We start from the raw sequence: 26,333 nt of genomic DNA on the forward strand, positions 1-26,333 counted from the left end.
CAGTTATTGATCTGAGCTATTTTGATAAACAGGTATCAGAGTCTATTGTATGTATGTTACACACACACGCTTTTACCTGCAAAGCTCATGAGTTGTATAGCTACCGTGCGCACACTGGTGGAACAGTAACGGAAGGAAGGAAAGCAATTCATCCTTAAGAAACAAACCCTTATTTTCTGAAAAGTATATGCTCTGCTCTTTGTCTTTGAAGTAGATCTAAACATATATTCTGGTATCTGCCAGGCTCAATCCTGAGAGAAACAGAAATTTTTACTCACTTCATTGGGAAAGATTACAGGTTAAAAGTCTCTAGCAGCAAAGTGAGACTCATCTTACTTTGTATGTGACTGTCTTTACATTTATTATTCTATCTTGAGTATAAATAAGAGAATTAACTTAAGTTTCATGGCTTTGTCTTCTACATGATCTTAAACCCCTTTTGATTATAGAGAGTCTGGACAAACTTTTGTGATATTTTTCCGTGCGTTTGTAGAAAGATGGCTTCCTGTCTCATAATTCTCTTAAGATGTTATGCTGCATTAAAAAGGTAGAGTTCCACCAAACTGCATCCATTAATCAGTAGAGTAAAGCTGGTGAACCTTACTGAAGTTAGCAACAAAATTGGATTGATGGGAGCAGATAAGATTCTTGCAAACATTTTACATGACTGATTCTTTGACAGCTCTAGTTGCTGGAAAGTTTACTTCTCCAATGGGTCAGAATAGGAAACTGCATTCTCCTGATTTACAGCAAGGGGAGACTCATGGGTGTTTCCTTCCAGCTAACTGGAGCATTCCCCTCTTGCATTTTTGTTTATTCCTCATTGCCATCTCCTCTGTTCATTTGTTTCTCATTTTATGTTTAGAGCACACTTAGAAAAGAAGCCAAAATACAAACAATTCTTAGATGTTAATGAGATTCTGAGGCCAAAATAAAATCTTGGGAAGAAAGAAAAAATGCTGCACATCAGGGAACAAAATCAAAACAGATCAAATGCATGCTCTGGATTTCACTCTTCATTAAAAGGAGTAACGGCAATGCTTCTGTAAGATCCTCCATTAGAGAACTGTAGCATGCTTCGTAAAAATCAATGCTTTATTCCTCACAATCCTAAAGCATTACCTAACAGGTACAAGTGGGTTTGTTGACCACTCAAATATGGAACCACCAATGAATATTGTAGCTCACACTCTTCTTTCACTGTTTTTTATTTAAATCTGGATAGCTCACATAAAATCTCCTAGATCCTGAAAAAAACCAAGGGGAAAGAGACCACCACAGAGCTTGTGCAGGTGTTTCGTTATTTTTGATTATCGCTGTTTATTTTCAGTAAAAATGAAAACAAGGTAAAATACCCCTTTCCATTGATTTCATGTGGGAATCATATGGAAGTACAAGTTTTGCATTCTTTGTGTATAAATTGGTAACTCACTTCATGATTTCCAATGAAACATATAACCAGGAGAGTTTTGAAGGAGTCATTGATAGAAGGGCTGCCAGGACCTGCAGAGATTCCTGTTTCCTTCTGTAGACCTGGTCCCTCCTTGTCACAATTCAGCTGCTTGAGATGACAATTAGCATATAAAAGTCTGCATGGCAGGGAGGAACCTCGCCAGCTAGGGACCAGAGTATCCCGGTTAGGTCCGCAGGGCAGGGGCAAATGAGAGTCCAGGTTATCAGGCAAGATCACGGCGATGAGGCAGGTCCAAGGTCAAGCTGGGAAATCAATCCACAGCTCGGGTTGAGTGCCAGTAGCCAGGGTTAGACACAGCCCAGTGATCCTGGGGCAGGTCCACGGTGATGAGGCAGGGTCGAGGTCAAGGTGGGAAGTGAGCCCAAGGGTGAGGGATCAGCAAGGCCCGTGCCCAGGCTGTGGCTGGGGACAGGCACATCTCTGATAAAGCTCAAGCGGGGACTGATGGGCCAGGGCTGAGGTTAAATGGAGGCCATGGGCAGGCGTGTGGGCAGAGGCCCCAGGTGGGACTGGTCAGGGCCAGTAAGGCATATTGGTGCACTCAGGCCCTGAGAAGTCCTTACAGCTCCCAAGGGAAGCGATGCTTATTTGTTGTGTGAGCCAGAATAGTGAAGAAGTCCGTTCCCTAATGTTACTTCAGAGAGCGTGAGTAATATCTAAGTACCAACAGTGTTAGCAATTACATGTAAAGAAAGTAACAGTGCGTATGTAGAAGCAATCATGATCCAGCTGAAGCGTCCAAAAATTCTAAGACCATATTTCAAAACTTTTGTTACCTTCGAAGTGTACCATGGATCTGCTAGACTAAATACAGGGGTAGTTTGACTTCTGATCCAGTACCTACTGTATGCATAGATGCACTCTAAAGGGAAGTAGTTTAAATCCAGATATCAGAAAGTGTTTTGGCAATACATAAGGATATTTCTGTGTTTCTGACTACATTCTCCCCCCCACCCCCACTTTTTTTTCACTTTTTTTTTTACAAATCAAGGCTGCTCTCAACAGTTTTATGTCCTTTGAAAATCTGCTCCTAGTCTTGGAACTGCAGCAGAAGTGAGGTTCTGAAATACAATTCTTAGTTTATTACTGGGAAAACAAAGGTTATATAATCCCTCTAAAATCCCTTCTGAAAGGGATTTTGTCAGAATAGGTCAAATAATGCTAAAGGGTGTCATGAATGTGTTTCAAATATAGATCTTCATTTTTATTTTTTGCAGTAGTGTAACATGAGGGGGATGATTCATAAAAAACTTTACTATCTTGTGGAGAGTAATTAAGATGATGAAGGTTGAAGTGTGGTAGACAGAAATCCTGCACAAATGGGGATGTTTTACCAGAACTCAATTGGTTGTTGTTTAAAAATTTAATTAAGGCTAGCAATGATGCTGAGACCTGGGAGAAAGGACTCTGGAGTTCTGGTAGATTTCCTGCTGCCTCTTTCTTGTGGTCTGTTGCCCCAGTTGAGGGTAATGAGTAGGGCTGGCCATTAGTGAAAGGGAACTGGCACTGTTAAAAAGAGGTTTTTTGCTCTACCATGCCCTGTGGCTGTGACAAAAATTCAGGCTTCCACTTGCAGTTTTCCAAGTTTGCAGGAACTAGCCTTATTTTCCTGCACCGCTGTTACAGTTGTTTTCTGACAACTATCGGAGCACTGGATTAGGGGTGTTTTTTTATTTTTAGTTTTTAATGGGAATGGAAAGCTTCTGAAACTGAACTCATGAGGGAAGGACCTCAGGAAAAGGAGAAATGGCAGACTCCTTAAATCTAGGGAGGGTGTTCCACAGACTAAGGTTTCTGAGGAATTTCTGCCAATTAAAACAAGACAGTGAAACAAAATATCTTTAATAATAGGACCAGAACAGAGAAGTTGCAGCTTGTGGAAGTTCCTCATGCCATACAATGTTATGTTATGGCAGTTACTATGTATTTAATGCAACAAATCAATGGCACAGAATTGAAAGTAGTGGGTGTGTCAGTTGTGAAAACCAAAGGGAGAGGATTCATTATCCAAACACTCCCTATTCTCTGCCTTGGGCTTTGGAAATCATGGCTTTCACATGGAAGATTTTTACTGAAAGGAAGAAAAAAACATGAAAAACCAAATACTTAATGCAGAAACATTCAGGTTTAAGTTTGCTGTGTAAATCCTTTGAGGGTAGTTAATCTGTAGTAAAATCTTGCAGCAGAGGGTGGGACAACCTATACCTTCCCATTTGGTATTTCCTTTGTTATTTGATATGTAAGCCTAGTTCATGCATAATCATTTAAAACATAAGACTATGGAGATTTTCTGGATGACTTTATAGACTAAACTTGTTCCCAGCTCTGGCTTGCAAAGGAGAAAAGCAAATTAGATTGTCAAATGAAAATTAGTTAGAAATAAGAAAAGTATTTGCAGAGTATATGCATAGTTCTCTATGCATAATATAATTGAACATACTTGCCGAGGATAAAATATGAACAACCACAAAATTTATTTCTGTACAGTGGATTTGAAAAGTAGCCATCTTATGGGGCTCAGTTAAACAGTCAGTTTACCTAGGAGTGGACTGTTTGAAATGGGTTTAGTTTAGTTTAGTTTTAGTTCACATAAATGGGAAAATGCTCACTACTAGCACAATTTACGTCAAGATTTTGCCAGTTTACTTTGAAAAGACCTCTTTAGGCATCAGATCTGGTTTGCTGAGGAGATTAAGTATATTTTACATATCTGTGTGAAAGTGGAAACTTTTGTTGTGCACCACCAACAAAAAAGGTTCATTATGTTACTTACAGGCATCATTTAAGCGAAACTTAATTATTTGATCTTGCAGATGGAGGAAGAAACCATTTCAAACTGAAATGAGTAATTTTTTCCTTTTTCTGTGGAGTACATAAGCATCTCTTTAAATTCTGAATTTCTAGTTATACCAAAATTGTATTTTGTTTGTTAAAAAAATGACTTGTAAAAAGTTGAATCGCTTTTTTAGTTTTCTGGGGATTCCATTTCAGTAAAGCTTTGCCCTTCTGTTTGAACATCTTGTGAAAGAAGCTAACTTGCTGATAGGAAAAATGTTTTTCTATATTGTATCTGTGGTATAAATACAACGTGGCTGCATGTTTCACACAAATAACCAGTATTCTTCAGTGCAAGTGGGTGAAGAGTAGTTTGCAACCAACTGTACGTTCAGTCACTGGTCTCTCTTTGCAGAAGATGGATGACTGTATTAGTTAATCCCGTTATTAATAGCGGTGCTATCATGGCATCTGCTGTTCTGTAGTTGAACTACTGGATGTGAACCCTTACATTTTTACTGATGGGAGGCAAATCAAACTACTGGTCAACTCTGTGTCTCATTACCAGTTCTCTGAATCATTCTTACTTTTTTTCAATAAAATGTAAAAAAATATTCCAATACAGAGTTACATTTATTCACAAGGAATGTACTGTTCATTGTGGAAGTAATAGACAGTTTCTCCTAACTAATTACATTGTATGTTAAGAATAAAATCTGAAATGTCAATCAAATGCATCTTTTTCTCCCATATACTACATACTTATTTGTGGTTTTCTTTGCATGTGTAATATAATTGTTTTTAATTGTTTAAATTCAATTATACACATATCTTTCAGCATGCTGCACATGCGGTTTTTTTTATTTTAATGGTCTAGACATGAAATGCCAAATGCCTTTTAAAAGCAAAAGAAAGAAAGGGAAGATTAAGAAAGAATTGAGCAACAAAACTCCAGTCTAACACAAGAATTGATTATTTCCCTGGCATGTTTCTGTTTCTTAAATGTCAATAGTTTGATGCTGCCTAGAACAGTGGAATATTGGAGACTTTCCCACTGAAGTAGATGAAATGACCAAACTGTAACAGCATAAGTGGAATTTATCCTGCATTATTTATGGATGACATGCATACTATATCTGCATATCACTATTTATTAAGAGCTTTCAGAATTTAGCAGTGAAAATCTGAGAATGGTGAATGTTAGTTACTGGGAAGTCATATAATTAGAAAGCAACATTGAATTTACATAAAGGTCTACATTCACCTCTTCTGCTAATTAACACTAATTAATTAACACTTCTGCTAAAAAACTAATTAACAACTTACAGTTGAAACAGGCTGGGCAATAATTAGTGGTGGTTACAGTTATTTGCTGAGGATTTTGAAAGCACCTGTCAAAAAAATTTTCTCTTTTTCTACTTTATTGTGCTCTCATACTCTGTCAGCTCATTATATGGAAAAGTTCGAGGATGCAGTTTGCAGTCATTTTACTACCAATGCCACAGCCCTCAGAGTCTTCCCAGCCCTAGCCTTGTCCTTTTAACCAGTGTAAGAGTTCACCTGGCTGACAGCTTGAATGGTCAGAGCAGAAACTCCTAGAACAATGCAAAGGCTGAAATATGACTACTGTCTGAAAAGCTGCTTATTGAAATTATCCCTTCTCAGATCTGTTAATTGGTATGCAAAAAGATGAATAAAATGAAAACTGAAAGAATTTACAGACAGGAAGAAGGAAGGAGAAGAAAGCTAATTAAAAGCTATAAAAAGCCAGATTTCTTTCTTCCCTAATCCTTCAGTTTCTTTCATTTGTGACTGTAAAGGACAGGTACTACTTGTAGTGTATTCAAAAGTATGAAACTGTAAGATACTTCGCTACAGCTGAATTACAAGTAAAAATAATTGACTTTGCATAAATCATTTACTTTTCGTGATTGTTGCTTCTCCTTGTTTCATTGTGTGGTCTGGAGGATGGACTAGTGAACGTGTTCTGTCTTTTTCCCCCCAGTGTTCTGCGGAATGTGGTGATGGAGTCCGTACGCGTTCAGTGGTTTGTATGACAAACCATGTCAGCAGTTTGCCTCTGGAAGGCTGTGGCAATAACAGACCCTCTGAAACGACTCCCTGTAATAATGGACCCTGTGCTGGTAAAGTGGAGTGGTTTGCTGGGGGCTGGACACAAGTAAGCTCTATATCGAACATAAGTATTTATTTTCTGCTGGTATTTTAATTTAAAAAATGTATTTTTGTGCAATGAAGATGTGTGCTGTAAGGTATTTCTACATCTCTATGGAATATTTGGATTTTTTTTTCTCTATTTTGCTGAGTTGATGTTCAATACTTTTCAGCACCTGCTGGTTTTTCACTTCGATGAAAATTAGATTTTGTTCTTCTCTTCCTCTGTACCTTCATTTTTATTTCTCATCTACTGACATGGTGTATTTATAAAATGAAAGATAACAGAAAGCTGCTTAGCATAGTCAGGTGAATGCTAAAGCAACAGATTCTCACCTTTTAAAGTAGAGCGTTTGTGATCATGCATATCTGCAGGGAGATAGATATATTGATATATGGATATATATAGGGAATTTCCAAAAGATAAATAAGACAAAAAACAATGGCTAAACCCAAAAGTTGGCTTCGGTACTGTTGTGTTGAAATTCATGATAATAGATGAAAAGAACAAAATTTGGGTAGTGGCCTGTATCCTGATGCTCTTTCCTCAAGGTAAACTCTTCCCTTGATCCACATCTCAATAGTCCTTCTCTTCTAAATAAACATTTCTGCTGTCAGGAACAAAGACATTTCAGAAGCTGTCAGCGGGTGCCCAGACATTTACATCCCTTTGTGTAGGCTCTCATCCAGCCTAGAGAGCCTTTTGGACTGCTGGTACCAGCACTTCATGGAGTTCTTAGGGAAAAGTGTCTGGGCTGTGCTGTTAACTCACTGCATTTCAGATTCCAAGATCCTTCCAGGTGATAAGGAGTTGAAAATTAAACTGGTACAGCTGAGATGGAGATTACAGGGCTACTACTATGCTAATGCTTTCAAGTGTAAGTGATAATTATTTGTACTGTGTAAGAGAAATAACAAATTCAGATTTAAAACGTACTTAGCTGCAGTTCTAATAACAGATAAAATCTGGGTTACTCACACCACTCAGTGCAGGTGAATAGGAACTTTGTATCCGTTCTTGCTACCACAGAAGCATTCAGTAAAGTCATCCTAACTCTCCCCATTCTGTTGAGAATAAGAAAGTTTCCATCCTTTACAATTTCATGTTCTTTTAAGCTAATTCACCTTTCTTTGCATGAGATTGAATTGTTTGATGCATACCAAGGGTACAAAGTCTTTGCTGTATGTTATCTAAAAGAAATATCTGACAGGCAAATCCTGACTTTTAAATACCAAAATGAAAGCAGGCAGTAGACCAGAGCAGGAAGGAGCACTGGTGGATGACCTTATGTATTATACTCTGCTAGAGCTAAGGCTGAATGTTAAGATACTGTCTTTTGGATGAACCATTAAAAGAGAGCAGTGACAGAGATGCTCAGTGTTAAAGGAAGCACAGTTACGTTATTTCCTGTAGAATTTATTTGGGTGGGTTCATCTCAAGGTTCTTCATTCAGCTCAAGGTTTTTGTGGGTATCTGGTAAAGGGATCATAAATTCCACCCAAAATGTAAACAAAGTCACCACTTTTAATAACATTTGATTGGTTTAGGCTAGAAAAATCCTTTGAAAATCATAGTCCTTTACGCAACGTAGAAACCAATGTGTTGCTGGAATCATTTTCTAAAAACCTTTTTACAAGTGCCAGGAACAGTACTGTGTGTGTATTTAACCTTTAAATGGGTAGTAAGAGTCCATGTGAGTCAAATTTGCTTTTCAGAACTGGAACCAGCACTGTATCAGATAGATACTTGCAAACATGAAAAGAACACCCTGACAGATCAAGGCATTTTCTAAAAACCAGACAGAATGCGGGGTTTGTAAAGCTGCAAAACTGTGCTCTAACCTTATAACCCTCAAAGGTTCAGTGCAGTGCATACAATCCTGCTTCAGCAAGAAGCAGTAACACTGTTTACAGAGAAAGTAAGTTATGCTTTTCTTCTTATTAGAAAAATAAATACCAGTTTCTTTGTGTAGCTACAGGTAAAACTACACTTTTAGGTTTCTCCAAAAGCCTGACACTTACAGTCATATGTCATCTTCTTCATTAAAATAATTAGAAATGTGTTTTGAGTCTGTGGTACCACGTGGAATAAAAGTTCAGAGAAGTACAGTTTTAACTGCTTGTCCTGGTTTTGGCTGGGAGAGTTATTTTCTTCCTAGTAGCTGGTATAGTGTTATGTTTTGGGTTCAGTATGAGAAGAATGTTGATAACGCACTCATGTTTTCAGTTGTTGCTAAGTAGTGTTTAGACTAAGTCAAGGGTTTTTCAGCTTCTCGTGCCCAGCCAGCAAGAAGGCTGGAGGGGCACAAGAAGTTGGGAGGGGACACAGCCAGGACAGCTGACCCAAACTGGCCAAAGGGGTATATCCGTACCGTGTGATGTCATGCCCAGTGTATAAACTGGAGGGAGTTGGCCTGGGAGGGATCACCACTCGGGGACTAACTGGGCATCAGTCGGCAGGTGGTGAGCAATTGCATTGTGCATCACTTGTTTTATATATTCTAATTATTGTATTATTATTATTGTAATTTTATTATTGTTATTATCATTATCAGTTTCTTCCTTTCTGTTCTACTAAACTGTTCTTAGCTCAACCCATGAGTTTTACCTTTTTTTTTTCTGATTCTCTCCCCCATCCCACTGGGTGGGGGCAAAGTGAGTGAGCGGCTGCATGGTGCTTAGTTACCAGCTGGGGTTAAACCGCAACGCTGCTGTAACCATTTTTAAGGTTAAAAATTAAATACGTAGTACCTGACCCTTATAGTCATTAGTCACTTGATGAATTAAGTCATTACTATATCCTTCAGCATTTTCTTGTCCTGGTTCCTAACTGGGACTGCTGGCTACTATGTTAGTACTACATAAAAATAACCCAAGGTTTATCTAGGCTACTATTCTGGTTCTGAGAGATAAAAACCCTACTGTCGGAACTTAAGGAATACTTTACCCTTTTCCTTTCTCTTTAAATCATACATATGCCAGTGATGGAAGGAAAGATACAGTTCATTTTACTGAGGAAAGAATGTGGAAAAGAAATGGATTTTTGATGTTAGTGTCTAGATATGTGTCCAAGAATAGGGAATAAGCAAAACTTTACAAATTTTCCTGTTTGAATATTCATTTAAAATGCAAGTATATGTGTGTGTTGTTCTATTTCAGAAACAAATAACGTGGAGAAACATGTTACTTTGGAAACAAGTTGAAGGACATAAGTAGAATAACAAATTCCACCATGTTTTTTTTGTTGTCTGATACAGTGCTCTACTGAATGTGGCAGTGGATCTCAACAGAGAGAAGTCATTTGTGTTAGGAAAACTGAAGGTAATTTTGATGTTTTGAACCCCTACGAATGTTCATATTTGGAAAAACCTCCCAGTCAGCAATCCTGCTACCTCAAACCCTGTGGATCTAAGTGGTTTCATACAGAATGGAGCACAGTAAGTCTATCACGCTTTTCTATATCTAGTTTTGTTTGATACATCTTTTTCCATGTATATTGAAAGGGAACACCATTTGGATAAAACTGTTAATCATGACATTGACTTAATCTTGCACAGGAACAATACTAAAAAGAACGCATGCTCTCTGATACCCAGTGGAACTTAGGGAAGTTAGGAAGTATCTTGACCAAAAGGAGACACTGCATAGTTGTCTTTTCATCACTGATCTCTTCTTCCAAGAATCTTCCTGTTCTATAAAGTTGGTTTGCCCCTTAATGAGACTATGTAGTGCACTTAGAAGTTCTTCTCAGGCCTCTAGTTTCATTAAAATTAGGGAGCATTTAATAACGAAGGAGGGATGTGTTTGGTTTTTAAAGTCGGTTTTACCATAATACTTTACTGTAAACTCTTCACTCTAATACTTAAAACTTTACTGAGAGAAAACTTACTGTAGAGCTTCATGTATCTTCAGTTTCCCCAGGAAGTGGGTAAGCTACATTCACCAGTGCCACAAAATCCTTTGGTTTCATCTATCTTTCCATCATTTCCTATACCTGACAAAGCTTACTGGATTTTTACAAAAAATCAGCATTTTTCTCCTAAATGAAAATCAGAAAGTCCGTTGTCATCTTGGAATGAAAAATGGTGTGAAAACTACTTAGATGACATCATATCTAATGCAGTAACTTACACCTTTCCTTAAGCCTTAAATCAAATTCAGAATGACAGCTCTGAAATGTGGAACCACCTCAGGTGCCTTCTGTTTGAGTTCCCTTAGTCAGGAACCTTTGGAAATACCTCATCCACATGACATGAGAGAGAAATTATTTTGGTTTTCCCTTTTACTAAATGCTCAGTTATTTGACTCACCTACTGGCAGCACTAGAAAGCAGAAAAGAAGGTAGAATGGTTTTAACAAAATAAGTCAGCTGAAGGGAATGCTGATTTTTCTTCCTTAATTGTAGGTATAGATGTTTATTTGGAAACAACATCCAAGTTAGGCTCATAATAAAGCCATGTAGATTGAAGTATGTTCTTTCATGTTGCTGGAAATTTTTTGGATTCTTTACTGAGCTGTTTGCTAAGTTATTCAACCTAAACTAATTCTTTAGCAAACCTATTTTCAAATGTGAACCTGCAGGTGTGTAGCCACAATAGATACAGCTGTCTGCATCCATAGAATGCGGCAGATAGATTCCTTCTGAAAGTGAAACTAAATGCTCTCTTTGGCAGGCACAGAAGAAACAAGGTGCTAAGACTCAGAATCTGACAGTTATTTAGAGATCCCTAGTTACTGTTTAACTCCCTAATTCCTAAGAATCCTTAAAGTTCTAAGCCTTTGTGACCATCTTCACTGTAGGAACAAATACGTATGCTAGCTGAGGTTTCACAAGATCATACTCTAAGTGTTTTTCAATTCTCCTTCTGATATTGTTACTGTTATCAACAGAGTATGTGGTCTTTCTTACTGTGAGACCTGAAGAGAAAGGATTATGGGGTTAGCTGTGAGCAGAATAGCTGGTTCAAAGCCCCTGTACTAGGTTTTGAAACTGTCTAGTTCATATCTTTAGCAGACTTTTTTATACAACCTAGTATAAACGGCGTGGCCTCTCAGTCATGGAGATTAAATGGCTGGCTAATGCAGAATGCTGGCTTTTGTGTAGTGTGTTGTATGTAACATCTAAATTCTGTCTTTGTTCCATTTTAAGTGCTTAAGATCTCTACAAACCTGAACTTATTGTCGGATGTGGGATAATTACAATATTCTATACAGGCATGTAATGAGTAATTACATAAAAACCGCAAGTGTTCCATTACTGTCTCCAGGGGGCTATGTCTTTTCTGAAGTGGAGAAAGGTTGTACATAAAGATGAAAGAGCAATTTAAGAATATATTATTGAGAATATTTTAGTTAGTTTGCTACAATGTGATTTTATGATAGTGATAAGTTGGTTTTGCGATGTTAGGAAAAGAAATAATTGTGCCCAGAAAGTCAGAACGGAAACATTCTTACTAGTTCGGGGCTATTAAGGTTTTAATCATTAGAAATGACACAGGTTTAATTAAGTTTGTGAGCATTTAGGTCAAATTGGACAGTGAGCCAGATCTCAAAGACCTCACTCAGGCAAAATTCTTGAAGTCAACAGGGGATTTGCTTCAGTATGGGCAGAAATGTGTAATAATTGGCTTTAAAAATACCATGACAAGCAAGTACAAAAGTCTCTGGCTTCATAACAGACTTTGAAGGAGCACGGAAATATTTTCTTTAGAAATTCAAAGAAACCTATGCTTAGTAAAATTGTTGTGCTGCAAGAAGTGAAAAATAATTGAGTGCTAGAAAAAAGACAATTAAAATTATTCCTGATTGTATGTAAATGGAGGCAAGAGGGTAGTGCAGTCAAGTAGTAAAGTTCAGTGCAGGAAGTTCTTAACGTAAGAAACATGAATGCTGTGGAAAGAGTAGATTTGGGAGATATGTATAAATAATCAGAGAAGAACAAGACTAATTAGACAAGCAAGAAGCTAACTAATAAATTCAGAAAGGGAAATATTCTAGCATGCTTTCAGTTGCGCAGTGTCTACCATGTTTACTTGTCCAGTTGTTGCCCCTGTGGTCAAAAATGTTTTTGAACCTTTAATGAAATTGCACCTGTATGTTAAGGACTTTATAGTTGGAAAACAAAAAACAACAGAAGTGGTGAAGTTGATAAAAGACTACAGCAATACCTGGGTCTGGCTTCAAGGTTCCCATTTTTTTCTTTTTGTATTTGCACATCTTATATGGTCTTCATGAACTTCAGCTTTTGTGTTCCAGTGTTCCAAATCCTGTGAAGGAGGATTTCGGGTTCGAGAGGTACGGTGTCTATCAGATGACATGACAGCCAGTACTCAGTGTGATCCACAGCTTAAACCTGAAGAAAAAGAACCATGTAACACACAAGATTGTATCCCTGAAATAGGTAAGGAAGAGGAAGCTTCTGTTTTAACTCCATCTAGTGGAGAAAGTATTTAATAATTTTGCAGAGGTTTTAGAGTAAATTTTCTTTATCAAGTTCAGGGTTTTATTTTTAAACAAAATACAGCTCTTCTCTATGGTGTAAAAGTAGGTTTTCATTTCTGATGAAAAACGTTTTCCTTGTAACATGTAAGGAACTGGCTTACTTTTAAAGTTGCTGAGAATGTGAGAAATCTGCTTCTGTGAAAATGGTACATATAGGGTGGTTTTATGCAGCCTCTTTGCATTCTCAAAGGTTTCTCTTGGCAGTCTTTAAAACAAAAAAAGGATCATGTGTGATATACTGCATTTGGTAACAGGTTCTGTAAGACCCAATAACGTTAAACTAAGACATTAAGGGCAATTAAGCAATTTCCTTTTATATATAGTAAATATACACATATACATAATTTGGCATTGGCATTAGTCATTCATCTCATACAGACTTGATTTTAATAGTAATGAGAATGACTAGGGAAAGGAAGATGCAAGTATTTAGAACCAGTTTTACAAACTACAACAATTTTCATTTGAGAATTATTCTTCAACATAATTTAAGATAACTATATAAAAACCCAGGTATACCAATATTATTTAAAAAGTTTTTATTGTATTTGTGCTGTTATTTCTTTATTTAAAACAGATTGGTACAGGATTGCTTATTTTTACATCTGTTATTAGTTTTGTTGTCATTCAGTCTTTTTCTTAACACCTCAGTTTCTGTGATTACATACATGATCATATGAAAATCGTAGTTGTCACTTAAAGAGTATTCCTAACCCTGTTGGTTGTAAAGGAAAACTTCAAAATGTGAACAGACCACATCCTAACAGCTTAGAAAAATGGGAAATGTTAAGTACATGAACTTTTGTCTTTTTTAATCTAGTTATTTTAAACCATTTGTAAGGAGGGAGATGGTTTACTATTTTCCAGTATTTAGATTCGTCAGCACTTGAAAATAACATTTGCGGGTTCTGGTGCCATCTGTACACTGCCACAAGAGATTATTTCCTGGGAAGCTAAAAATGAAGTGGACGGGTACCTGAGTGAAGAATACTTTCCTATCAGCTTTATTCAAGACAAATTTTGTGTTTAAAAAAACCAGCAACAACACCCCCCCTTCCCCCCCAACCCACAACAGTATGAATGGGGATAGGTACATTTCTTCCACGGTTTTATTTATCTTTATATTAAATGTGGAGAATCCGGAATAATCTAACTTATTTGCATAGGTAGCCTATTCTAACCTGACAGTGAATGTTTAAATACAGGTCCAAGGGATTTTACATGATAAAAAGAAAGGGGATTGGTTATTTATTGCTCTAATACTGTTTTCTTCAGTTTCTTCTCTCTCCCTTTTTCTCCACAGATGAGAACTGCAAAGATAAATACTACAATTGCAATGTGGTGGTTCAGGCCCGGCTCTGTGTCTACACCTATTACAAAACAGCCTGTTGTGCGTCCTGTACACGCGTGGCAAACAGACAGTCGGGGTTTCTAGGACGTAGATAACAAATACTCTTCAACTTAAAGCGGCAATGTCAGTCTTTGGATGGAGCTTGAACAGAGTTACTGTTTTGACTACAGCAGGTTTTAGCTTCTTAGAGATGTTCTTTTATATTGCCGAGTACATCAAGACTATGGTTAAATCTCACACCCTTTCAGTTACAGTTATCGTGCAGTTAACTTCTTTAAAATGTTTGTTATGAAACCATGATCTTTTTAAAGCAATAATTTTTAATGATACTATTCTTTGCACCTGCTCATCAGATAATTATTTAAAGAACATACCAGCCATAGTATTGTGAAATTAATGAAAACTAAATCAATCACAGGCAATTACTGGAGATATTTGACCAGTATGGATGCAGCTGCTGCATTATTTTCTGAGTGCTTACTCTTACTCGGTATTTTGGACTGCCTTAAATTAGACGACTAAATCAATGAAACATGGACATGAGAAAAATTACTTCACAAAGAACCAGACACTTGAAGACCCATTTATCATCACTATCTTAGCACTCGAACGTATATTTTTAATTACTTCAGTCCATTCATAATAAATTAGAGTCACTGTTAAGCTCTCTCAGTTGTACTTTGAACTAACTTCCTGTCCTCAGGCAGCAAACATATATACGCTTGACTGCCAAAAAGTGCCTTTATATTTAATTCATAAACTCTTGAAGTTACACTTTTGTAATTTTGTATGGATTTTAAAATATATTACCTACCAGAGTGCCACTAGTATCTAGCCTTTTAAGTCTTTAACAACTGCAGCTGTCAGTGAGACAGATTTACCAGAAAGGTGAAGAGCCTTTGCTGGTATAAAAAAAGTGGTTGTTGCCATTGGCAAGGTCTCTTTCCTGTAGGGCAGTTATTTCAGTGAACTGGTATCTTGCCTAATGTCTTGTCTCTGCACTATTGCTTAACAACTACCATACCAAAGTACTTTGTCCAGACCTAGTCTGGCTATGTCACCAGTTTCTGAAACGACCACCAAAGGATGCAGGCCTCTGTGCTTTATAGTAGTCTGTTACTCTTAGTATCAGGCAGCAGTATGAGTGTAGTAGCTGAGTATCGGTAAAAAGGAGATCTTAGCTATTGACATTCTTCAGGTTTTGATCAGTTATTACAACATACTTGTCTTTTTTTAGTCAATGTTTCGTCCCGCAGATCTGTTCATACCACTCCTTTTCTACTACTCAAGAAAGACTCCAGACTTAGAGCTGAATTTAGGTGGTGATTTTTCATTTCTGCAATTACTGTACTCAACCTTGGGACTTGCTAAAGGCAAATAGAATGTGCTATGCAGTGCAGATGAAAGCTTTTGCAGAATCTGCACATTATCTAGCCTTTACCTGAGAGGTCTTTCAAATGTGTAAATAAGGCTGAGGGAAAAAAATGAACACCTCTGCTTATTCAGCTGTTTATTACAGCATATTGCTTGTAAATTAGTGATACCCAACTATGCATCTATTTCTAAGGTGCCTGTTGTCTGAGTTGAAAAACAGTTTTAATAATCTATGTTAAGTCACTCCCACTGATGTGATACAACAGTGATTAAGGTGTCCTGCTACTGATGAAGAGCCATGTTTGAGCCTCATTGTGTATTCTTTTCTTCTTACTGCTTTGGTGGAGAGGATGTGGAAGAGAGAATGGGGCACTGGGAGGCAAAGGTTGCTGAGTGTGGTACTAGTCACATCAGTTCATGTGCTGGAAGCCACCGGAAGGTGGAATTCCTGTAGGCTAAAAGCTGCCTTGGATTAAGACAAACCTTAGCTTTTTTGATTCAGTCACTTGTGAAAAATACATTCGGACATGATGAACTACTACCGTTTGGCTAAGTGAAATGAAGAAGTGTTTTCCCTAAAATTTGAAGTTACTCTTTGTGACTATAAACTAATAATGTCATTGGCTGTTTCTGTACACCTTGATTTGGGCTTTTTCACTGTAATCAATTGATATAAAGCTGTTAGAAACAGAAGTGCTAATTAGAAAACCTTTCATTTGAGTTCATGAATCTTTCACAATCCTATTCCCCTGCATTATGAAGATTTACCCATGAAGATTACTTACAGATTTGTGATCATACTATATTCCTTAGACTCTTGACCAAAGAATGGTATGGAGAAAGTGCAGTATAAACAACTCTGGAATCCAGTATTTGTAAATACAGATTTTAATCTGGATATCTCATTGCAACAAATCTTGACATAAAGTATATAATTTTTGCTGTTGTCTCTTTTGTCCCAAGGAAGTGTATCCTGTCAGCTTGAGGGAAATACCTGTTCCATAAAAAGGCTTTCTGAAAACCACAAGGCGAATGAAATGCAGAGAGGTAATCAGGTTTGCAATCAGTTCATAGAAAATAACCTGCTCGCACACACTTTTGGCTGTGAGACAGTCAGTGACTCAGCATATAGACAGGTGATCCTGGTCTTTTATAAAATATGTTATTCTGCTCTGGAATATATGGCCATTGGGTTATTTTATAAAGATTATCATCTTGTAGGCTCCATTAAGCTGCCACTAAAGGAGCTAAATATCAAAGAATATATACATACACATAGCAATATAACCCTGTATTACGCCTATATATAGGTATACAGCTTTGTGAATTGAACGCAGTGAGTTATGGTTATACAAATTGTACTTTAGTAAAGGGACAGTTTTCAGGTGTACCAGATAAAACAAAAAAGATCGATTCATCTAATTAAACATCTAATGATAAGGAAACTGCCAGAATGTTGCTGAACTTAATCATTTATCATCTCTTCTTTTGTGTCAGCATAATCAAAATAGTTGTTCCTGCAAGATGAAGTAATGAACTCTTCTTTTCAGCACTTCAGTGTACTAAGATTATCTACACAAAGTAAGTGCTATGCTAAGATTTCACCATCACACAAAGTGCACTTTTGAAATTGTGACTATAGGAAGTGTTTGTTTTAATAGAGCAGTGCACCAGTTTAGGATGATGCCTGCAAAGGGCCTGATTTTACTTTCACTGTAAATCAGAGGGGTGGCCTTAATGAATGGAGTAGACTTAGGGCAGGTGTAGAACCAATGTAAGTAAGAAATAATGCAGGCTTCTGAGTTTGAATGCTTTAATTTCTTTTTCTGATATTTTAACATTGGTCAAAAGCCTGCAGAATGATGGAAAAAAATGCTTCCTTGCCTTAAAGATTTTCACCTTACACAATCCAGTAAGACCAGAGTAAGTGTAGGAAGATTGCTGTAGATTGTTGATTTAAAGAGTCTAAGCAGCCTAAGTGCTTATAGGGGTAAAATCAGCATACACCTTTCATGTCTTGCAGACGTGCAGCTGGCCAAAATGGGCTTGATCCAGAGCAGGCTGTGTGTCTCAAAGTACTTTCCTTCTGGAATTGAGGACTGCTGGTGCAGTTGTTCATCAAGTTTTCAAGGGTCCATCAGGGTTTGCTAGCTCCTGCGCAATGTCAGATCCAAGCATATGTAGGTTGAATTGAGTATAGCACTTGGATGCCAAGTTTGAGAGCCCTTACTAGCAGCACTGAATTCATGGAGTTCTCCCTTTCTCTCACTAGCTGAGAAAACTGAAGATGATGGCGTGGAAGCATGAGGGTTGCTCCTGTGAGAATGACCTTTGTCTGACTTGGCCAGCAATGAGACAGAGTTAATATTTGCATTAGCGTCTCTGACCTTCAGTCCCTAGGGCTCTGAATTAGAAAAGGGCTTGTTAGCAGGCAGTCAAGTGCTGGGGAGTGCAGTGCAGGAGATGGGTGTTCTTGCAAGCCTGCTACCCTTGAAGTCCAGCTGTAGTGTATGCCCACTGGCTCGATGCAGGACTACCTCAGTATCCCTGCACAGGGAACTAGTGTCTTCCTCATTACACACATAATCTATTTTCTTTTTTTCCCCAATACTTCAGCAAATGGAGAGCTTTCTGTATGAATAAAGCAGTGTTTAACATTAATGCTGTTGGTTAGAGCCCACTTTCATGACAATATGGTGTAGTTCAGAGTTTGGTTCTTTTATACAGAAAAAAAGCAATGTGTTGCAGAGCATGTTAAGTTAATGACATGTTAATGCAAAGGCATATTTTAGGTTACTTGTTCATAGACTTGATAGAAGTGGTCAGTGTAGCTGTGACTCAGGTACATGACACTCATAGAACAGAAGACCACATGGGGCAGCAGTATTGCCAGGACCTTGCTACTTACTTGTCTTACGTCTGAGTCCTGGAAGGCACCAATGGTCACCACTGAGGGAGGAAGGAGGTAGGTGCTGGAAACAGCTTATGGCTAGTAAAGGGGAGGTTATGCCTTCCTGAAGGAAATACTTTGCTTCCACTCTTTATACCACCGTAAGTAGTAAAATGTGCTTTCCGGGGCTTTGCTTTTCTTCATCCTCATGCTGATGTGTCTCCCTTTTACACCTACAAGTGTCCTCCTCTTATCTCACCTCCCTCCTTTTGTCCTTTGGATGACAATATTCAATTTTGCCAGAATCACTCAAAATCATGAACTGGCCATTTGGTTGGTAAGAATCTGTGTTAGAAATAAGCCCAGGTATTAAGAGAGCTATATTCCTGCCAGTCCAGTGATATTTTTGTGTGTGTGTGTGTGTCTCCATGTTGGCTAGTTTTAAATGCATAGTATTAAAGTACCTACTGAATTAATTCCTGTGCAATGAACCTGTGATTGAACAGCTATTGAAGTATGTAGTGGCCCTTCATTCTCACATCTAACATCCATTGCATAAAAAAAGAAAATTATCCTCTTCACACTCAGAAAGGAAAAACTGTGTGTCTCCCTGGTTTTCTTGAGACTTACACTTAGTGTCTTCAGCTTCTTAAGAGCTGTTCTGTCTGTTGGGCAGATAATTCATGTACATGTCTGTAACTGGAACGCAAAACATGAAATTTTGAACACTGAAAAGAAAACTTCCTTTATTCCTAAGCTTACAGAGTGTGTTTGGGGGGGGGATACATTAGCTGTTGTTTAGAAAATGGAGTAAAATAATTATTTCTATATCAGAAATGAAAAATCATCCACTAAGCATTTTCAATATATTTTAAAGCAAACTTGTCATCATTATTACCTCTCAGTAGTGTGGGTGAAATTCAGACCTGGTGAAAGGGGGAAAATTCCATTTAGGAGAACTCACACCAGACCTGAACTCAGCTCTTTGCTTCTCAGCTTTTAGCAACCAGACGATTTTAAGAACGTGAGTTCCCAATCTTCTATATCCCTATTTACCATAATGGTTTATAGATATCTACCACTATATCTGGAGAGGAGGGGAGCTTAATTTTAAGAAATCATTGATCTTCCAGCGACAGTCTGTCATTGCTACTTGCCCTGAACTGTTTTGTCCATGGTGTGTTTGGGTCTCGTGAGACCAGTGGCCTTGGCAGGGGTTGGGTACGTAGGAGCTTGTGAAGTCCCATTGTAGTCACTCAGGATCTACGTAGAGGATCAGGAAGGAATGGAGACAAAAGAAACCCTAACTTTTTTAATATGTATAAAATTGTCTACTTGACCCTCGTAATTGATTTTGGCAGAAGGATATACTTTATTATAACTTATTTTGTCGTTATTTGTAAATACAAGATGTCTATGGGAAATATGTAATTCTGAGCTGTGTCTATGGAACAAGCCACTGCACCAAAATATTTCAAATATTTAGAATAGGCAGATTTTTTATTAAAAGGGACCTAATATGTATTTATTTACATATACCATTCAAATTTTGTCCAGCTCTTTCATTATACTAACCCAGCTTTTTAGGGAATTTTATAGCACAGGTATTACATATATATTTTTGTATATATGTCATACTGTAAATCCATAATACAATTTTCTAAACTTTCTGATTAGCCAATTCCTTGAGTGAATTAAAGGGGGAGAGTGTAGGCAAATTGCTTTCTGACTCGTTCAGGAATATGTATCCATGGCAATGCACCTGAACCAGAACTGTACAGCATCCTTTTCATATTGTATACATTTTCTCTTTGATGAAAAAATGTTAACTATTTTTGTTTATGACTAATTTATTTTTTGTTATTGTGAAAAATAAAGTAATTCAAGATTAATTTATGTGACATGATTTATTTCTTATTTGCTTGATTTGTTCTTCTAGAGTTTCTTGAGGATTAAGTACAGGCATCAACAAGAGTATAACACACTAAGGGAATCCTTACTCAGATTTAGGAGTGGGCAAAATATAATGATGTCGCAAAAGGCTGCATAACCTGCGTTACAGCCTTGCAGAAGCGATAGCAACATCCCGATAGACTGCCCCGAAGATAACCACGCGTACGACACTGGGGAGAGGCGGCCATTTCCTGGTGCTCTGTCAGGGCTGTTCATTCCCTGTGCAGGTTTGCCCCCAGTATATTCCCTCGTATAACTGTAGGGTGAGATTGCAGGACGAAGCTCTGGCACTTCCCCACGCAGGCTCGCCAAAGGAATTGGTTTGTATTTTTGGGAAGTGGGACATAAACCCCCTGGAGCAGCAGCAGCTGCTATGCCTTGGTTGAGCTGGCATTCTGAGGTTTTGAATCTTGCAATTCTTCTATTTGTAATTGCTTCTATTTTTGAGTTAGTGCATTACCAGTGAAAAATCAGCAATGTGACAGCGAAGTACTCTAAGTGTGGGTGCAGCTGAAGCGTGTTCATACCATAAAACGATGCCTTACACTGTAAAACAAGTATCGTGGGTGCTGAGGGAACGTGCAGGCTCTAGGCAGAATTTCTCTTGGTAGCTGATGAAGGACCGTACTTTTTTTTCCGCACTCTGGCACAACCGGACCAGCACTGTGGGCAGCTCATTACAAATTTCATTATAATTTCAGTATAAACTGGTGAAATCCCAAGGGAGAAAAACAATACCTAAACCTTTTTGGAGATAACTTCATGTTATTTGACCTTTCATCTTTGCTGTTACGAGAAGTTCTGCGCAGTTCAAGAAAAGTGGAAGTCACCAGTATTTGGAGTTGGCATTTTATTCCAAAACTCATAATTACGGGTGCCTTGACCAGACCAAACGCGCGTGATGTGCCCGGGGACGCTTCGCGCCTGCGCGCGGGGCGGAGGGGGGGGGGGGGGGGGTCGGTGAGGCGGGCGGTGAGGCACGCGCTGCCGCCGCGAAGCGCCGCCTCGTGCCTTTCGCGCTCAAAAGCGCGGCTGTGCGGCGCGAGGCTGCCGCCTCAGGAGCGGGCGCTCTGCCGCGGCCGTTGGGCGGCCCCGCCCCGCGCTGAGGGGAGGCTGCCCGCAGCCCCCGCGGCGGACGGGGCGAGCGCCCCGCGTGTTCTAAGCGGGTTTACGCGGAGAGTACTGGTCTCGGTGAAGCGGAACGTGGGTTCCCCCCTCCGCGGTCTGGAGCAGAACTGGAGGTGCGCACCGACAGGGTGAGCGCGGAACCAGCCTGGGCCTCCTTCCCCGCGGCTGCGGAGCAGGGCGCCGCGGGCGGGAAACCGGCGCTTGTTTCTCTCTCTGGGCTCTGCAGGTGACGAGACTTGTGTCCGTAAGTGTTTAAGAGGCATTTGGTTTTTTAAAAAAAAATAGAACTTATTAAGCCATAAAATTTTAAGATAATAAACTCCTCGTTCTTCTCCCATGTGTTCTTTATGTTTAAAATAAAAATGCAATGTGAAATTAGGAATCCTGTAGCAGATGCAGTACTTTTTTTTTCTCATCTTTTTTCAGAAGCGAAGTGGTCATGATACGTGTTGTAATTTGTCAGAGCCTTCAAGCCTGAGTAGCATGAGAAGTATTTAATATTACCAGATGCTGCCTGTTTCAGGCCACAAACAGAGTGGGTTCACTACTTTCCATGATTTGTGTGAAGAGTGGACCTACCTGTCTGAATACAGAGGCTGTAGCCAAAGTTACATAAGCTGTATGCAACCCTGCACTGATTAACTGTTGAGTTCAAAATGCTTATCCTTAACGCCTGACTCCATAGCCTATTTCCATGTTAAACTTTAATTTGTCAGTTCAGAATATTCTTATGTAGGCAGTCTTATGTAGCTATGGCTAGCCACATAGTCATAAAAGGAAATGGGAACCAAAGGAAACTATTATGGAGAGTTTATTGATGAGGTGAAATCAAAGAACTGCTCTTAAAAGGACCCAAAAACTTAATTTTGGCTCTCCACAGATCATGTTCCAATGAGGAACAAAACCAGAAGAATCAGTGCTATCTTCCTGACCTATTTTCTAAAATAGCTAGGCTGGCCTGAGCATTAAGAATCAGCTGCCGCCTTTGATTTGGTTGGTTTTGGTGGGGGTTTTCTGAGGTATATATACACAGGGAGAGAGAATGTGGCATAACGCCTATCCACAAAAAAGCTAGAAGCTCTTCACAGAATGGTTGAAGTTGGAAGGCACCTCTGGAGACAATCTACTTTATCCCTCCTGCCCAAAGCAGGGTCAGCTACAGCAGGTTGCCCAGGGTGGTGTCCAGTTGGGTTTTGAATATCATCCAAAGGTGTTTTCTTACTTTCAGATGGAATTTCCTGTTTGTTGTTCGGTGTGTGCCCATTGCCTCTTGTCCTGTCACTGCACGCTCCTAAGAAGAGCCTGGCTCCATCCTCTTCAGTCCTTCCCATCAGGTATTTATACACATTGATAAGATCCCCCCCGAGCCTTCTCTTCTCCAGATTGAACAGTCCCGGCTCTCTCTGCCTCACCTTGTATGAGCAGTGCTCCAGTCCTTTAATCATCTTTGTAACCCTTCACTGGACTCCCTCTACTAAGTCTATCTCTGTCTTGTACTCGGATAGATCCTTGTACTTAACTGATCCTGATGACCTATACCTTAATGCTCTAAGTGAGCCAACCAGGACACTGCACACAAGATACTCTTCACTGTAAAGACATAATATAATCCAGCTAGCAGGAAACTGCACTTATTTTTGTGGTGTACCTAGCACAAGATTAAGTGATGAAAAAAGCATCTAAAATGAAGGCAGTAAATACACAAAAGATGTACTTAAATCATGCAGTTAACAGCCTGGTAAGTAAGTGCTGAAATCCTTCAGTTTTTTTAGTATCTCTTCTTCTTTTTTTTTTTTTTTTTTTTTTTAGTTCTCTGACTGATTACATGTTTCTCGTTATAATTGGCCATATGCTAGCAGTCAAGGCTTTGGTTACAGATAATGAGATACACAACAATAACAATAATAATAGTTTTGACTTAAAAATTCCCAGAGGCCTTGTTAAAAACATGTAGATACCTCGTTTATGCTGTTTAAATCTTAAATGTTAAATTGTTTAACTGAGTTACTGTTCATCAACTATTACTTGTTGCCGTATTATAAAATACAATTTATTGCAATTATATATTAAACAGCTCATTTTTAGTAGATGGGTGCTCAGAAGATTGAAGTGGATCTTACATTTTCTCTATGTCAAGACACAAAAAAAATTTTTATGTTAAGGTCTCAAATTTGACCTTCTTCAGGAGTTTTACCCATACTGAAATGCCACTTCTCTTTGTTTTGAGCTTTTGTTTTCTGGTTTCCAAGGTGCATTCTCCTTCACTGTATCAGCAGTCAGTCTCTTCCTGAGCAGTAAGTTCGATGCAAGTGAGTAATTCTAATACGTTCCAAGAAGATGTCTCCTTTGGAATCCTGCTACTAGATTTGCTTTTGGTAGAAGTGAAGGGAAATTCCATCCTTCTTGGTTCGCTGGTTTTGAAAATTCTACTTCATTTACTAATTTGCAGTTGTGTGAAACAATGTGAGAGGCTTTTATCAGGGGACTGGTTGCTGCTGGCTTCTGTGGGAGTTAACACTTGCAAACCTAAGCGCTGAACTTGTCTCTAATAGAGCTTTTCTTTCTACATACTTCTCTTAAGTAAGTTGAGAATGCTTCTATGTTGAACTGACTCAGATCATTTACGTGCTAGATTGCTAAGGAAAATAAGACCTAAGTAAAATTGTATTAGACCTTTAATTCTGTTTCAACTGCCAGAAGAAAAACAGGCTCATTAACTCCAGTGGTTCTAAAAAGCAAGGATTTTGTCTTTACCAGTGATTTGGAGGCATGGGCAAATTAAGTCTGGGTGATGTTAATGCTCCTTACCAAGAACAAATTACTATTCAGTTGAGCTTTTTGTCTCAATGTTTTTCCCATATGTAATTTATGAAAGAAGGGAAAAAAATGCTGTATGTATGTATCAACCCCTTATTATTATTACTCTTCTATTTTACTAGAAATTACGGATTTTTTTAGAAATGTATGGATTTCTAAAAACTTAATGAATGATATGGAACAACTATAAGTGAAGACAGATATGCAATAAGTATAGATGAACTTGGAACTGTCATCAGTGCTTGCAGTCAGTGGCTTCCACTGCTGAATGTGTGCTAAAAGGTGCTTTTTGCTCTGGAGACTTTTTAACTGGTTAGGGATGAATGTTCAGTCCTTACTGAAGTAGGGTGGATTCAGAGCATAACAGGTAAGAGTCTGGAGTGTTGGTTACTGTTGATGGTCTTCAGAAAGTTGAAGGGAAGTGCTTCATAGTTTCTTTCTCTGAACTATGAGGAATGTTGAGATTGGAACATGAGTTGTCTTCAGCCAGATGACTTCTACAGTTGAAATGCCTGAGAAGATTTGATTGCAATCTTGAGATCCAAAGCCGAGATTTTGATATAAAGTTGAAGCAGTTACTGAGTGGAGGAGAGGAAATAAATGCACATAAACGTCTGGCACAGCTATGGAGACTGTAGATAATTTCCACTGATCTTCCCTTCATTGCACTGGGCTGTTTTATTTTGTTTGTTCTCTGTTACTCATTTTTCGTTGGGGTATATTGAAAGAAAAGTGAATATTTGAAGAAGGAAGACTCTGACTTTCAAAAGAGGAAAAATCCAATAGGGTACATCAGGAACCAAAAGTAAATTTACTCTAATATTAAAATAACTTTCATACTGCTTTCCTACTTACTCACTGTGTGATTCTGAGTAAGGCATAGAAAAGTAAATATTTAAAGTGCACAAAATATGAAATTAATGTAATGCACCTGCACTGAAATTGCAGTTACTAGGACATATGTACGCAAATGGATCAGAGAAGCATACCAGTAATTATCAAGAAAATCACATAGTGTGCTTTCAATTTAATTGGTGTCCAGTAACTGTAAATTCGTTAGTTAACTTTGCACCAGACTAACTGCGTCGTGGTTTAACCCCAGCCGGCAACTAAGCACCATGCAGCCACTCACTCACTCCCCTCTGGTGGGGTGGGGGGGAGAATCAGAAGGGTAAAAGTGAGAAAACTCCTGAGTTGAGATAAAGACAGTTTAATAGGTAAAGCAAAAGCCGCGCACGCAAGCAAAGCAAACCAAGGAATTCACTCACCACTTCCCATGGGCAGGCAGGTGTTCAGCCATCTCCAGGACAGCAGGGCTCCATCATGCCCAACGGTTACTTGGGAAGACAAACGCCATCACTCTGAACGTCCCCCCTTCCTCCTTCTTCCCCAGCTTTATATGCTGAGCATGACATCATATGGTCTGGAATATCCCTTTGGTCGGTTGGGGTCAGCCGTCCCGTCTGCGTCCCCTCCCAACTTCTTGTGCCCCCCCAGCCTCCTCGCTGGTGGGGTGAGAAGCAGAACAGCCCTTGGCTCTGTGTAAGCCCTGCTCAGCAGTAAGGAAAACATCCCTGAATTATCAAAGCTGTTTCCAGCACAAATCCAAAACATAGCCCCATACTAGCCACTATGAACAAAATTAACTCTGTCACAGCGAAAACCAGCACAAACTGCTAATTGGAACACAGATAAACTTTCTCCAGTATGGTAGGTAAGCTGGAATCTGAAAGTGGTATCTGTGAAATGTACCTCTGCAAATTCTTTGGATAAATAAATGCAAGTAATGTAATTCCCCAGCATTCCAATTTGGTTTTCTTGCTATATACGTTTAAAAAAACAAGAACATATCACCCCAAACTGTAGTGAATGATCCTGTGCAATTGTGTGGATTATAA

At 38.7% G+C, this 26,333-nt stretch overlaps 1 protein-coding gene across 3 annotated transcripts in view; it reads left to right on the forward strand.

Annotated features, from left to right (window-relative positions):
* Positions 1-20,423, forward strand: part of THSD4 (thrombospondin type 1 domain containing 4) — a 333,359-nt gene extending 312,936 nt beyond the window's left edge. For all 3 annotated transcript variants that reach the window (XM_030015385.2, XM_030015386.2, XM_030015389.2), the window contains 4 exons: positions 6,255-6,428; positions 9,679-9,858; positions 12,677-12,821; positions 14,226-20,423. In XM_030015385.2, the coding sequence (XP_029871245.1) occupies positions 6,255-6,428; positions 9,679-9,858; positions 12,677-12,821; positions 14,226-14,368 (642 nt within the window). In that variant the 3' untranslated portion in view covers positions 14,369-20,423. The remainder of the gene's footprint in view (positions 1-6,254; positions 6,429-9,678; positions 9,859-12,676; positions 12,822-14,225) is intronic.
* Positions 20,424-26,333: the final 5,910 nt, after the last annotated feature.

The sequence above is a fragment of the Aquila chrysaetos genome, chromosome 5, assembly GCF_900496995.4.
Source record: "Aquila chrysaetos chrysaetos chromosome 5, bAquChr1.4, whole genome shotgun sequence".
Classification (NCBI taxonomy): domain Eukaryota; kingdom Metazoa; phylum Chordata; class Aves; order Accipitriformes; family Accipitridae; genus Aquila; species Aquila chrysaetos.